The sequence below is a fragment of the Chrysemys picta genome, chromosome 18 (genome assembly GCF_011386835.1).
Source record: "Chrysemys picta bellii isolate R12L10 chromosome 18, ASM1138683v2, whole genome shotgun sequence".
In the NCBI taxonomy this organism is placed as follows: Eukaryota; Metazoa; Chordata; order Testudines; family Emydidae; genus Chrysemys; species Chrysemys picta.
In genome coordinates this window covers 17,405,856-17,420,549 of record NC_088808.1, presented here as the reverse complement: position 1 = coordinate 17,420,549, position 14,694 = coordinate 17,405,856, and the positions used below count along the sequence as shown (strand labels likewise).

At 51.2% G+C, this 14,694-nt stretch overlaps 2 protein-coding genes across 2 annotated transcripts in view; both read right to left on the bottom strand.

Moving 5' to 3' along the window:
* Window positions 1–14,694, bottom strand: part of LOC135976492 (spidroin-1-like) — a 925,731-nt gene that overhangs the window by 878,879 nt on the left and 32,158 nt on the right. The gene's annotated exons all lie outside the window — the stretch shown is intronic.
* CACFD1 (calcium channel flower domain containing 1) lies at window positions 1,233–13,885 on the bottom strand. The gene is made up of 5 exons (XM_005293250.5): window positions 13,527–13,885; window positions 6,951–7,023; window positions 5,840–5,965; window positions 3,971–4,078; window positions 1,233–2,170 (listed from the first exon to the last, which is right to left on the bottom strand). The coding sequence occupies exons 1-5, from the start codon at window positions 13,648–13,650 to the stop codon at window positions 2,077–2,079; spliced, it is 525 nt and encodes a 174-aa protein (XP_005293307.1). The 5' UTR covers window positions 13,651–13,885; the 3' UTR covers window positions 1,233–2,076.

Genomic DNA, 14,694 nt, shown 5'->3' with positions numbered 1-14,694 from the left:
ATCTGGATTACTCAGAGTGCAGAATCTGGGCTCAAGTTCCAAGGCACCAGGTTAGAGCTAATGTTATTTTTAGCTGCACTTTGTCTAGTGGCTCCAGGACAGGATGAGGTCTTTACTTTCACAGTGTAAAAGGAAATCAAACAGTCGCAAAGCATGCTATTGGAAGCAACAGCTGCAAACAGTATGTAGTGTCTAGCTGGACTAGTCAGAGGGTCCACTCGCGAGCACGGCCTCTTTAAAGTAGCAGCAACTTGGGATAGAAAAGTGAACTAGGGGAGAACAATATGAGCTGGAGTGGGCTGGCAGTGTCCTTGCTGCTGGATGCAACAAATGCACTTGACTCTGTGCAAGAGCACTGCAGCCTGCCAGGCTACCCTCTCGGCGACACACGATGATAGGGCTGAGGGGGATGGGGGGTGTAAGAGCATTATGAGAGCAGGACACAAATTCCATGGTATAAAGTGAGTTGGTTCATCTTAAAGAATCCTAAGCAAATGTTCCCAGGCAGATGCAGTGTAGAACGCTTCCCAGATCCGAGGCATCCCAACGTTGCAGAGAAAAGCGTGCCACCTGCCCACGCAGCAGCAATATGGGGGGCTGCAAGCCACGGGATTTTTGGCATGAGCCTAAATGCTAATGTTGGTGCGGGACAGAAAAAAAGAATATGTCCCACATCCGTAGGTACTGACTCTGCATGGAGAGGCAGTAGGAGAAAGCGCACCTAAGGAGGCTTACGATTCCAAATCAGAATCTGGGCACCTGAGCAAGGGACCTTCCTTCATACCGGTTACCGTATGTCACAGTTTAAATGGACAGGACTAGCAAAATCCTGCTCCGCTCAAGGAATGTTACCCTCATTTCTGCTGAGGGAAAGAAATTCTTACTCCCCTTTTCCTCCAGGGAAAGGGTGAGTGGTAACAGGAAAAGAAAGAAAAAAATCCCTACGGAGACCAACTGAGGAGCTGATCTGTACAACGCAGCCGCTGCCTGCAGCTATACTCAGAGGGATGTGGAGGTTGTGCTTTACACGTATTAGGACCCGATCCAAAATCCATTCAAGATCGTGGGAGTTTCTCCATTACCTTCTGTCGGCTTCCGATCAGGTCTCTGGAGGGTTTGTTATTGTCTTAAGTTACTTTTGTGCTGTCAAAGGTGTTTTGCTGCATGGCAGTAATTCCTGACCTAACTGCCCCTCATCTAAAACCCTAAAATAAAGCAACACCAAGGATCAATTAGTTCCTAACACAATCCATTCAAGCATCTGCATTACTGTATATCGTTACACCCAAGATTAGCATAGTACACCCTTAAAAATCTGTACCACAGAGCACCACTAAAGACTTGTAATGCACAAAAAGCCAGGGCCAATGGGCAACCTCCCAATCACTTCAGTGGGACCAGGAACTGGCCCTATAGTGCACTCTGGAAAGGGGAGAAAGCATCTCAGTTGGGAGGGTAAGAGCTTGCCCAGTGTTCCTAATTCACCTTCCAGCAGCCAGGAATCCATAACGCAGGACTCCTGGTACATCTTCCATCTCTTCTCAGGCAATTCCCAGACTAGCCCCCAAGTGAAATCGTGGCCTGCTACATGTTCTCCAGCAAAAACCCCACTGTACATCACGATCCCCCATGGTGAACCAGGGACCTTGCTGAGGAATGGGTACATCCTATCAGCTTGGTTAAGCAGCACTTGAAGAGTCAGCTGAAATTTAAGTCACACACACACCTGGTGGCAAAAAGGGATTTTCAGATCTTTGGTGCTGGGCATAACCTGGGCTGGGCAGGGCAGCTAATCACGCAAGAGGCTTCTTCCCAGTGAAACCTGCGTCTTCCAGTTGCAATGTGCAATACTCACAGACTGAGACGCCTCCATTTGAGGCTCTTTCGAGGTTATTTTGGAGAGCAAAGTGTCACCTCTTGCCCCTTGGAATTCTAGTTGCTGCAGTATTTGGAAAGTTCACCAAGGAATTGATAGAAGAGTGATCAGATTCGTGTCAGAACGGATTTCCACTGCGTTTTTAGAGTCTCAGTGTCAGCAGAAAGTGGCTCCGCAGGAGGGTCGCCCAGGAGGGAATTCTACAGCGCCTGCCCCTCCAGAGTCCCCGTTAGCTTCTCCTCATCCGCTTGCTTCTGCTGTTGCTGGATTCTTGCATAGGAAATGGCATCCCCTCTGCAGAGAGAAGGGACATCATTAGAACATAAGCTATTCGGGGGCAAGGCTGTGTGTGCAGCACCTAGCACAAGGCAGCCCTGATCCAGAGTGGGGCCTCTTGGGGCTACCGGAATCCAAAGAGTAAATAATAACTACGGTGAAAAACTCAACAGTCAACAAGGTACGACAGGGAGGTGAGGAGGACTGGGAATGAAAGGAATCACCCGCTACTGACTTCTTAGGCACTTAAGCCTGCTCCCACTGGAATCAGTGGGTGTTTTACTATTGACCTGATCAGTTGCAGAATCTAACCCCAACTGAATAGATCTGGCTTTGAGGCTGGGATTTGCCGTCATCTCAGCCAGGGCGATTTAGCTCCACAACTGAAGTTTTGTAAACAACAAAAGGCAAAAGTTTACAGAGCCTGGGCCCCTGAGAACTGCTCTTGGCCGGGATTTTCATGTAATGCCAGTGAAAACGTGTTTTCTCGTGGGGACGTAAACGTTCTCCAGCAGCATTTGCAGCGCAAATGCCGGCTTAGCACACGAGCACCAGAAAATGAAACTAACCAGAAATGTTAAAGTGAAGCTGATGGGAATTTCCTTTGGGTTGCAGAAAGCAAACGAACAGCATAAAAGAAAATCAGAGGGGCAAAATTCTGCTTTAATCGTATAAAGCCTGGTGAGTAATACAGGCAAGGAGATTTCTAAACACACCCACAAGATTCCAAACCCAAAAGGGTCCCTTTAAAAACTTGCTGACACGTGCTGGGAAAATTCTTAATTGGTACGGTGCAAGCTCCCACAGTGTGAGTTTATGGCTGTAACGGGGGTGTCCACCCCACACGAGACCTGAGCGGGTTAAAAAGGGCCAATTAACTTTGTAAGCTGCACCTGGAGGAGCACCAAGGCTGGAGATGAAGCCCGGCTGGGCTTGTACAAAGCCAGGAAATTGAGCACAAGAGGAGGCCACAGGGAGCAGTTGTGCAGTCGCTCCCTACAGAGAAAGGGAGTTGTCTAGGGATGAGGAGGCGTCGTAGGGGGTAAATTAAGCCCTGGAATCCCACCCTGGACTTCAGAGACTGGCAAGGAGCCACAGGGAGCGTACGAAGCTCAAGTTGGCAAACCCAGAGGTGGGCCTGGAGACAGAGAAGTGAGGGAGGAAGGAGCTCAGGGAAACAGGAACAGTCTGAATTTAAGTAGACCGTGGTTGCAAGACACAGCGTCCCTGGGCTGGAACTCAGAGTAGCAGGTGGTCCCCCTACCAGCCTCTGGGCCTGGGCTTGGACTGGAAGACTGCCTGACATCGCACATAGACAGCTTGTCCAGTGGGACTTTGACCCCCTGGAAGGGGAGGACTAAATCATGATCCAGCCAGAGGGCTGAGTCACGAAGAGGGACCCCAAGTCCCAGAGAGAGAGGCCACAGTGCAAGCAATCTATGGAAAACGGCACCAGACGCAGCGAAAGTTAATCCCCAGCCCCAAGGAGGCGCCCCAGCAGTGAATGTATGCACCCCGTTACAAGGACGCTCTGACCCTGGCTCTCCTAGTGTGCTCAGAAAGACGTTAGCTTTCTTAAGATATGCTCTCCATGAAGCACTCCTAGCCCCCAAATCCTGCCATACAAACTGTTTGCATGAACCTCGACTGCTGCAGGTATAATTAAACACCACCCACGCAGGGCCCAGTCTCACCACACTGACTGCCCAGCGTCCCAGCAGCGCCGCTGAAGCCAAATGGCTCTGCTGCAGAGAGTCAGGGTCGCAGGGCCAGCCCCACCCCTGTACTGTACGTGAAATAAAGCGCTTTCTCCCTTACTTTTTGCCAAGCGCCGACAAGCCGTACAGCACTCCTGTTGCAAAAGCGATAGCATTTCCCAGTAACGTGGTCAGCGTCAGACTGAGTATGACTGGAAACACGGCCATGCTGGGGGAGAGAGACAACGTCAGCTATGAAACAATCCCAAGGGGCTTCCCTCTCCGCCTGTGTTGGAAATTACCTCCCTAGTAGGTTTACTAAGAGTTCCCATGACTCAGATTGCACACAAGTGTTTCTTTATTAGTTCAAAGGTCGCTTGGTGTTCATTTCATCCACAACGTCAGTGCATGCTTGTCTTCTCTATCCCAACAGCAATACAGCTACAAACACTGCCCAAAATACCTACATCAGACCCAGGCCCGGGAGACTCCTGCCCATCATGGTGTAACTCCAAAGGGGGAAGGAGAAAGCTCTGACAAACAAACTTCGGGAAGCCTGTCCTTCTCTACACTATAGCAAACAAGTGAAGTACTGCCGGTTACTGGATCTTCGCCAAAGACCGAAAAGGCCGGCTGAGGGCTACAGCCTGCACATGATTTCCAATGAATCATGCTTTCTCTAGTTCCCAAAATAGAGCGGGTATTTCCAGGGTCACTACACCTTTAACCCAGACAAGTCTTCTTTCTAATTTATCTCTTAGTCATGCTTTAAGCCTCTGGCTCACACGAACATTCAAACTCAGATCCATAATTAGGGGTCTACCAAATCCGCAGCTGTGAAAATCATGTCATGGACTGTGAAATCTGGTCTCCAGACGCACAGCTGTGAAGGCAGAGCGGCAAGCGGCAGCTGCTGCCCGGCACCCAGCTCCGAAGGTAGTGCCACCCGCCAGCAGCAGTGGAAAAGTGAGGGTGGCATTACCACAACCCCCTAATAGGCTTGCGACCCCCTTCTGGGCCTGGGCCCTAGTTTGAGAAATGCTGTGAAGAAATAACTTTTTTTTTTGAGTAACATCTCTTCAAAATTTGCTATTTATGCCATGAACAACCCATGAAAACGGTGTGATTTCTCTGCGATTTCAGTAGACCCCTACCCAATGCAGGCCCCTGTTCCTACCAGCTGGGAGTGGCTGCACTCTTCCATTCCCCTGGAAGCAATGCACGTGCTCTCTGTGACACCCTGGGCTGACCTCTCCGTTAAGGGCCACATTCTGCCTTGATTCCTGCTGAGTCCGGCACATCCCCCCCTCCTTACAGGATTGGGCAGAACCTTGGCTCTTCCACCCACAGGCCAGCCAGTGCAGCTGGGCTGGCACAGGGTGGGCAGTGATCAGCTGCTGCTCACACTATTTCCCCCTGGAAGCAGGGCAGAAATCGTGAGCACTGTCCCTTCCCTGGGCTGGCACAGCTAGGCAGTGCCCCTTCCTCAGGGCTTTGTCCTTAATGTGCCTGAGGTGCACAGACTGAAAAGCTCAAGGGCCTGATAATGACCTCCCTGAGACTGGTGTAATTTCAAATCCTCCAGGGCAGGGATGGTCTATTTCCTGGTTCTGTCCAGCACTCAGCACAATAGGGACAATGGCTCTGGCTAGCCACCCAAGTCCAAGCCTGCCTGACCCCCTGGGTCCGATCTCAGGTGGCTAGTCTGAGCCGCTGGCAGGGCGGCAACCTCTACACTGCTCTTCTTAGTGCGCTAGTTCGAGTGAAGCTAGCATGAGTCTGTCTGCCTGGGCCGGGAGGCTGCTTCCAGGTGCAGTGTGGACGTAACCCCTAGCGTTCAAGGCCGAAAGGGACCACCAGATCCTCTCGTCCGTATATCACAGGCCACGAAACCCACCAATCAGGGCCAAAGTCCACTAAACCGCTCGTCCAAGCCCTCTGCCAGCCTCCCCCCGCCGGCCCACAGCTGGAGCCGGCCACCAGTCCTTACCCACAGTAGAAGGCAGCTTTTTGCCATGGCCGCAGCTTATCCGCCCGCGCAGACACCGCGTTTGCAAATTCGATAAACTGGCAGCAGAATGGAGCTTCGCACAGGAACAGGATAAAGGCATTTAACCTTCAAAACAAAGCAAAAGAGAGTTAACCCATCAGCACGCTCCGGAGAGGGAACTCGATTCTCACGGTCGGGGTCCCATTCACACGTCTGCCAATGATCCAAACAGCTCCGATTCTTAACAGTCAGAGAGATTTTATTACATGGGGCCAGATTCTGCCTACGCCCCCGCTCCAGTGGCCAACAGTCCAGTTGAACAGGGACCCCCAGGGTAGCATGGAGCCAGTGAAGTGCACTCCAGCAATCCTGAGACAGGGGAATGACCCTGGTGAACCAAGCTAGGCAGGGCAAGTGAGAGACGCCGCCCCTCCCAGTTACACGGAGCATGAGCCTAGCACAGCCGAGGAGCCGGCCCTGAAAGCCTAGCTCAGCAGCGACGTAAATGGGGGCGTAAGTTACACATGGAGCGTAGGTTGGTCCAAACTGGGTGAAAATGCCCAGTCCACACACACTTGACCTTACACTCCTGTTAATCTCCTGCTGCCCATCCCCTCCACGAGTGGCAGGTTACACACTTTACTGCCTACTCCCCACGTATCACTGGGGCAGTTTAGGTCACCACAGCAGCTACTTCAAGCCATATCCGGCCCGAAGCCTTGCTGGGTAAATCCTTAGTGATCACCAGGATTTGCGCACGAGCTTTGAGGCAGCAGACGTAGAAGCCTGTAAGACATCTGCAGCCAGCGGCGCTTCAGGAAAGGACCCTGTTTATTTGCATGCAGGATGCCCCTGTTTTCTTCTGGATCAGAGTCTCCTGATAGTTGCAGACGGCAAGATCGGGGAAGATCAGGACACTAGGCTAACCCAGCTGCCTCACGTCCCATGAGACAGACAGTGATCTCTTGCAGCGGTAGGCGGCCATTACAAAACGCGAGCGCCGAGTTATTTGCCCACAAAGCGCAGCTCTATCGCCTGCCGCTGCTAAATGGTGATTCCACAGTCGAGACCAGCAGCGCTGGGGCAAAGAGGGAAGAACAAGCGTACTTACATCATCCACACCCCAGCCGCTATGTTCAGGGGGTTGATGGTCACGCAGTTCCAAAGGCCAGCAAGTGCGCAGGCTTAAAAGCAAAGAGATTGATTTTAATTCATGTGAAAAATAAACCACGACGCACATAGAGGTGGCAGCGTGATCTAGTGGCCAGGGCACTGGCTTGGCAGGTAGGAGATCTGGGTTTAAATCCTGGCTCTGTCACTGACCTGCTGTGTGACCTTGGGCAAGTCTCTGCACCTGTGCTTTCCCTCTTCAGCCTGTATTTAAACTCTCCAGGTCAGGGATTACCTCTCATTACTTGTATGTACAGCACTAGCACAATAGGGCCCTGATTTCAATTGTCACCTGTAGCCACTACTATGATATGAATAACAACTACATAGACCAATCCACACTGAAGGGGAGAGATAATGGCCAGAATGATTGGGATTTAGGAGATAGGCTCTACTCTGAATTTGGCTAAGACAAGATCACGGGGTGCCTTTGGCTCAGGACACTCGTCCTTCAGGCTTGTGTTTCTACCGGCATTCAGGGCTATACCGAACCCCAGTGTGTTTGCTTTCAAATTAAGTCATTTTAACGGAGCCTCTGCTTTTATTTGCTGAAGAATCTCGAGTCACGTGTAACTGGCCCCGAGGTAAACAACAAGCTACCTGCCGGCAGCACGGCCTTCCAACGGCAGCATCTTTGGCAAGAAGTAACCAGTGAAACGAAAAAATAGCTGCAGTCTGCAGCGAACCGAAGGCAGAAACAAGAACTGACAAATGGGCCAAATCCCTCTCTCGTCTACAGCGCTGTAAATTCAGAGTGACTCCTCTGGAGTCGTAGGGACTTATCCGGAGCTACTCTGGGCAGACATGGGTGGAACTCAGAGCAGAACCTGGCCGTCTTTCTGCAGATATGGAAGCAGTTGTTTGACAAAGCAAGCCCCAAAATAACCCACGAGGCCTTGAGTATGGAATGCAAGAAAAGAAGGCAGCCAGCAGTTTGTGAGCTTGGAGTGCATGCATTTACCTAGCAGCTCATTAAACTTGCAAAGTGTCACCTGCATTCGATACAGCCAGTCTCCTCAATTAACAATAAGAGGCTGCCTTTATGCCCAGGGTAACCAGAGCCCAGGTGTGGAGGAGGGGCTGCATGGCCGGCGCGTAGGACAGAGCCAGCGGCTGGCTCAATAAGAAATAACAATACTAAACAAAACTCCAGCTAAAATAGGGTCTCTAAAGGTTAGTATAGAGGCTGCTGGGGTTTTTTAACCCATGCAATGCAAATGACTGGTGTCTCTCTGTATTTGAAAGCTGTGGCCTACTCAGCGTTAAGGATTTCCATAGATTAGAGTCTACATGGGTCATTGCCCTGCCTGTGGTGTGTCTTGTGTGGTTGTACCTCATCTTAGAAAACAGAGAGCAACGTGGGGGAGTTTTTAAAGCAATCATTAATGAACCCTTAAAACCCAGTATAATTAGCACCTTCCACATATGGGGAAACTGAGGCACGGGGTGGCAAAGTGACTTGCCCAAACTTACCCATTGTGAACTCAGGACTTGCCCAAACTCACCCACTGAACTATCACAGTGAGAACTCAGGACTTCCTGTGCTCGGCCACTGGAGCCCACCCTTTGGGAAACACTAAGGAGTATGATTTTCTAAAAAGGTCCATCAGGGGTATTTCAAGGAGATCCTAACGCATTCCAAAGAAAATGAAGACTCAGTGCGAGAGGTCAGCCGGAGAGAAGAAAAGACAAAGGAGAAATAATAATAACTCTTATCTAGTGCTGCTTTACAACAGAGGTATCATTATCCCCATTTCACAGATGGGGAAACTGAGGCGCGGAGTTGCAGAGTGACTTCCCCAAGGTCACCCAACAAACCAGTGGCAGAGCCAGGTCCAGCACCCAGGTCTTCTGAGGCTCAGTCCAGTGCCCTAGCCCCTAAGGGCACTAACAGGAAATGGAAACAGCCTGCAGGGTTCAGGAGATTCTTTATTCAATTCTTCCTAAACTATCCGCTGGTGAGGCCTGTGTGCGCTCCCACTGGAACCAGAGCTCCAGGCAGGGCTAGTGGGACCAGCTGCTGGCACAAAGACAGGGCATAGACAGCTCTACTGCTTGTCCTTGATACATCTTAGCAGATAAAAGCATCAGCTTGTGAGTAGGGGAGGTGGGGAGTTAAACCCAGGGCTTCAGGCACTCACGCTGCCCATAAGAAAGTGCATGATTATCATAAGTAGGAACCACTTAAGAGTCACATAGCAGCTGTCATCCGAAAGCACTTTCAAACTGATAGACCTGTTATATACAGGGATCACTTCACCCACCACAGAAACACAACTTCCTCTGGGGTGGAACACAGCAGCTGATATTCACCACTCACAACAAAACTACACGATAGTGTAGGAAATTTAGGAAGATCACACATTCAGCTGAAACCATAGAGAGAACTTAGAGGGCAGAATGCTATAATCCAAGCACAAATTTGGCCTACACACCAGGGCTAATAACTTCTTGGAATACATTTAAAAAAACAATAATGATTTGGGGGTTCTTGTTATGAGGACCCACCCCCAAAACAAACCTGACTGCAGAATGCCTCCGTACGACTCTCAGCTAAGCACGAGATTGTTTTAACCCTCAGTGTAACAACACCAGTGACAAAACCGTTCCCTCACTCTTATCAATGCCTTTCTTAGAAACAAACAGCTGTCAGTCAAGATTTCTTTTCCAGTTCAAGGCCACAGGGGAGCTTTTCAATTATGAAAATGTCTGCTGGGATTTGTGGTGTGGAAGACGGACAGGTCTGGTGCTTATTCAATTAACTAATTTGCTGAATCACAAAGAAGCACACAGCGAACATGGAGCTAAAATGAACTCTTAGCAAAAGAATTCACTCCTCTATAATTCATAGAATCATAGGACTGGAAGGGACCTCGAGAGGTCATCTAGTCCAGTCCCCTGCACTCATGGCAGGACTAAGCATTATCTAGACCATCCCTGGCAGGTGTTTGTCTAACCTGCTCTTAAAAATCTCCAGTGATGGAGACTCCACAACCTCCCTAGGCAATTTATTCCAGTGCTTAAACACCCTGACAGTTAGGAAGTTTTTCCTAATGTCCAACCTAAACTGGCCTTGCTGCAATTTAAGCCCATTGCTTCTTGGCCTATCCTCAGAGGATAAAAAGAACAGTTTTCTCCCTCCTCTTTGTAATCTTTTATGGTCTTGAAAACTGATCATGTCCCCTCTTCTCCAGACTAAACAACCCCAGTTTTTTCAATCTTCCCTCATAGCTCATGTTTTCTAGACCTTTAATCATTTTTGTTGCTCCTCTCTGGACTTTCTCCAATTTGTCCACATCTTTGCTGAGCCCCAGTCACCTGCTCCAACCACTAGACAGTTCTGTCTCTAATATATTTTGGGCTAAGTTCAGGTATCAGCAGTCACAGCTCCACTGGCGCTGACTCTCCCTAGGCTAGCATTTGAAACCATTACAATACAAACCCCTTTTGTAATTGAATGAATCTGGCATTTTATGAATAAACTCTCTCTCTTTTTAGCAGCCTGGATACAATTAACTAAAATATGAATAAATTGGTTCCATTTCTTAGTGACCCACAAAGGCTAAAGATACAGTCCAGAGTCCTGTAGCAAATGGCGTTGTCTCCCTGCACTCTGGGAATCTGCCTCATGTTATTTTGCTTCCCTGATATGAAGCTCTTTGAAAAGACATCGTTGTTAGTATGTGGGATTCAGAGAATTGTCCCTTCTGTTACCTGCCATTAACTTTGGCCTCTACTTGCCCAAGAATCGCTCAGCATCTTTTTTCCCTACTTGGCTGGAGCAGAGCAGTTACCCCGCTCCTGGAAAACGAGGTTAAAGGAAGGCTGAATGGGGAAGTGGCCACAGCTGAGGCCACACTTAATCAGGGGACAGGCCCTGATAAGAAGGGCTAAGGGAGGAGCTGGGTTAGAGTCTCACTCCAGCCCTGCTCACCTCCGCCTCCTCCCCTGAGCGTGCCGCCGAGTCCTGCTTCTCCCCCCTCTCTCCCAGCGCTTGTGCCACGAAACAGCTGTTTCGCGCAGCAAGCAGTGGGAGGGAGGAGAAGGAGGAGGAACGCGGCGCGCTCGGGGAAGAGATGGGGCCAGGGCGGGGATTTGGGGAGGGGTCCAATGGGGGCGGGGCGGGGCCGGGGGGAAAGTTGGTGCCTGTGGTGAGAAAGGCCTGGCTGCCTGGGAGCAGAGGGTACCTCAAGCAGAGCAGTGCTGGGGAAGGGCAAGAGGAGCTGGGGAGCACAAGCCTGGCAACTCCCCAGGCTGAGGCCTTGTCTAGGGTCTAAAGAGGTACCGGGGCTGAAGAGGGGCAGCCCTGGGATAGGCAGAGGCCGCTGGACCTACCCCCTGGCCAGTGATGAGTGGCTATTACTGACTGCAGTTTGCCCCAGAGAAAGAGGGCTAGATGATGACTGGCAGTAGCCACTGAGGCAAGGTGGGTATAGAGGGTTGGGGTTCCCCTGGGAGGGGAGACCCAGAGTGTGGGGGTGCTGCTGGGGCAGAATCCCAAGGTAAAGAGCACTGGGGTCCAGGAGCACGGGGGCCTGAGGCAGGTGAGACACTGGCCAGCAGAGGGCGCTCCGAGAGCTGAAGTGAGCTAATTCCCAGACTGACGAGCAGGAGGTGCCGCACTGGTGAGTCAGCGCTCTGTTACACTGGCAAAATCACAAGGAGAAGAAACTATCAGGTGTATACATTGATTTTCCGGCCTTCCTGGTTTGTTTGCAATACTGTTACTGATCACAAGAGCCTGACCGCAACTCTTGCCAAATTTGATGTTTGCCGGACAGCCCCAGCACCTGGAATCATGTGACTAGGTGAGACTCTCAGCTTTCATGTTTTTACACCAAGTACATTTCGAGTGCTCCTGGTTGCAGAGAAAAGTTGGAAACATGACCCGCGTGTGCCCTAAATGCTCAGAAGCCAAAGGAAAAGAACCCAAATGTCTTATTTTCCCCAATCTCATGACTTTTAAAGCACCCTGGTGATTTTTTTAAGGGTTGAAGTTGGCAATGCTGGCCGTGGCACATAACAGCTCTGCACCCTCAGCCCAGAGCATTTCTGTGGCTCCCAACCATCCTTTGCTAAAAACCCCAGCTCACCAAGGACTGTGTGCTGCACTGAAACTACTGAGGCTGGAGTGGAAGCCTCCAGGTAGCTCTGGTAGCACTCACACCCTGTGAGGTAGATTCCTTCCTCCCAGCCCTAGGGAGACTCTTCAGCAAATTTCCTGACTGTATGCCAGGTAGGGAGGGCCTTGCAAGAAGCGCTGTGCACTGAGGTGAATTTCACCCAGTAGGAGCAACTCTGTTACATCCTTTCACCACACCAGAAATGCAGCTGCCAACATGCGCCTCAGCTGTGCGGCGTGTTCTGAAGCCCCAGCCCGGCACATCCTCAGGTTAACAAAAGGAACTGTAGCAAACCTGCCGCCCCCACTCCAACTCCAGAACAAGAGCCAACCGAGGAGGCGGAGACAGAGAACGGGAATGGATGCAACGTTACAGCACACGCTGAACAAATCAAAAGTGAACGTCTTTCTAAGAGACACGCTCTCACGTCCCCAGAAGTGATGGGCTTGATGCAGGAACAGGCACCCGGTGGAATTCTCCGGCCTGCGCTATGCAGGAGGCCAGACGCGGTGATCGTAACAGTCCCTTCTGGCTTTAAGATCTATTCATCTTGTCAAACCGTGGAGCAGCACAACCCAATATGACCCAATGATCCCTGGTGGAACTGCCTTGACGCTTTCCATGGGAGATTGTTAATTTCAGGGGCAAGTAATTAACAAGCCAGCACAGCTCTCCTGCTTTGTGCCATCTCCCTTCTGTTTGTTTCAAAGATAAAATCCCTTATTTAAAAAAAAGGCTAAATTTTATCCTTTTGGGGTCTCTATTCGTGGGTTAGTAATAACAGAAGCAAACACACACACACACAGAACCACTGTGAAACCAGGAGATCAGCAAGGAAAAGAAAAAGTGGAAACACAGAAGCATGGAATGGTCAGTAACAACAATGAACCAACCCCCGAGCCTGCAAACAGCACGCGGATTGCTTTGCCCATGCAGAGCCCCATTCAAGTCCAAGTGCCATCCCTCTGCCTGCTACACGTTGCAGGATCGGGGCCTCACACCCGGCTTCCATTGCCTCCCAGGAGCATTCCACCTGAAGAGGAAACGTCACAATTTGGCACAAGAGTAATGATTTATGTGTAGAATGACGTTCCTCCCCCAGGATCCCAAAGTGCTTCCCAATGAGGCCCAGGCGGGTTAAACAATCAAAGCGTGCACGACGCAGGCTCCAGTTAAAATCACTCTGATTCCCGCACCTAGACAATGTGCTTCTGGATCTTTGTCTGGCTGTGATTAGACAGGCAGGCAGACAGACCATTGCTGCTAGGACCTAAGCCCTCTTTCATCGCCAGTCACTGGCAGGCGGGCACAGATCAGCATCGCTGACCCAGGACGGCCCATCCCTGGAGGTTATTCCAGGGGCATCCGGCAAGCAGGACCTTAGGGCTACTTACACACGCCCCCGATGACACCGGCGATCCTGCACAGCCACTTGTACCACCAGGTCATGCCATCGTCCGCCGAAGAGGCAGCTGGCGCAGGGGCTGCTTGTTGGAACTGATCCTCCTGGGAGCTCATTGTGTGCCCCCGCCGCAGGGGTTAGGGGCAGCCCCCCCTTTGCACCTGAGCCACAGCAGAAGGGGACACCCCGCCCACACCCCCAGAAGAGTCAGTGACAGCTCCTCACACCCGTCCTGCGGCAGGGCCCCTCACCACCGCCCCAGGGACCCGGCCTGGCCCTTGACAGCTGCTCTGTTCTTGCTGACAATGGAGAGCCTCTGTCCCCAGCAGCAGCACAGCTTCCACGTCTCCCTGCGTGTTGCATGATGGGCCCCCTCCCTTCCGAGAGGGAGGACTCTGATGTCACCCTCTCATTAAATAGCTAAGTGGGCAGGGCCCTGCCTGGCCACAGTGAGGAGCAGCAGCTGGCTAAGGAGTGACTGAGCCTGTGGCCATAGGTTGTGTGTGAGTGTGACCTCTGCGAGTGCACGGGCCTAGGCATGCTTGTGAGGCTGCCTGAGTGTGCAAATGCAAGCGCCTGGGCGTAGACGTGCTGCTATCTTGCCTTTATAAAGCATCTTTCAAACACAGAGGGAGCGTTTGTAAGAGCCAGTCTGGGAACACAAGCGTTCCTTGATGTCCTGCGTTCAGACCCCCAACCCCACCCCACTCCCACGAGCTCCTACGTCCGTGTGGGTTCAACAGCTCTGGTGAACTGTCTTCTCCGCTCGCGTTTTTCATTCTTGTGCGTGTCTCTGCACTTTGGCTTCACCAGAGAGGTGAACGGACTTGCCCAAGGTTACACAGATTACGTCAGTGGTAAAGCCAGGAGCAGAACCAGGAATCCTGACTCCTAGTGCCCTGGGCTGCGCTAACTACTAGGACATGCTGCCAAGGTGGCCAGTGTGCGAGGGCAGGATCCAGGTCTGTCAGACCGAGTGGCTAGGTAGGAGACATGACGGAGGGTGCGTCTCTATATGCAAACCAAAGAATGTACTGAGCTGAGGCTGATTAGAAGGGATTGGTTTGGGAGGGACTCAGGGAAACTCCCACTCCACCCTTCACCCCACCTCTCTTCTCTCTCTCTCAGTGTTCAGTGATTTCCAGAGCTGCCAAATCTCA

Coding starts and splice junctions, on each gene's coding strand:
- CACFD1 (XM_005293250.5), bottom strand. CDS start 13,650: ATGAGCTCCCAGGAGGATCAGTTCCAACAAGCAGCCCCTGCGCCAGCT. Junction 5,966..6,950: donor GCGGCTGGGGTGTGGATGAT/GTAAGTACGCTT, acceptor TTTGTTTTGAAG/GTTAAATGCCTTTATCCTGT. Junction 4,079..5,839: donor AAAGCTGCCTTCTACTGTGG/GTAAGGACTGGT, acceptor TCTCTCCCCCAG/CATGGCCGTGTTTCCAGTCA.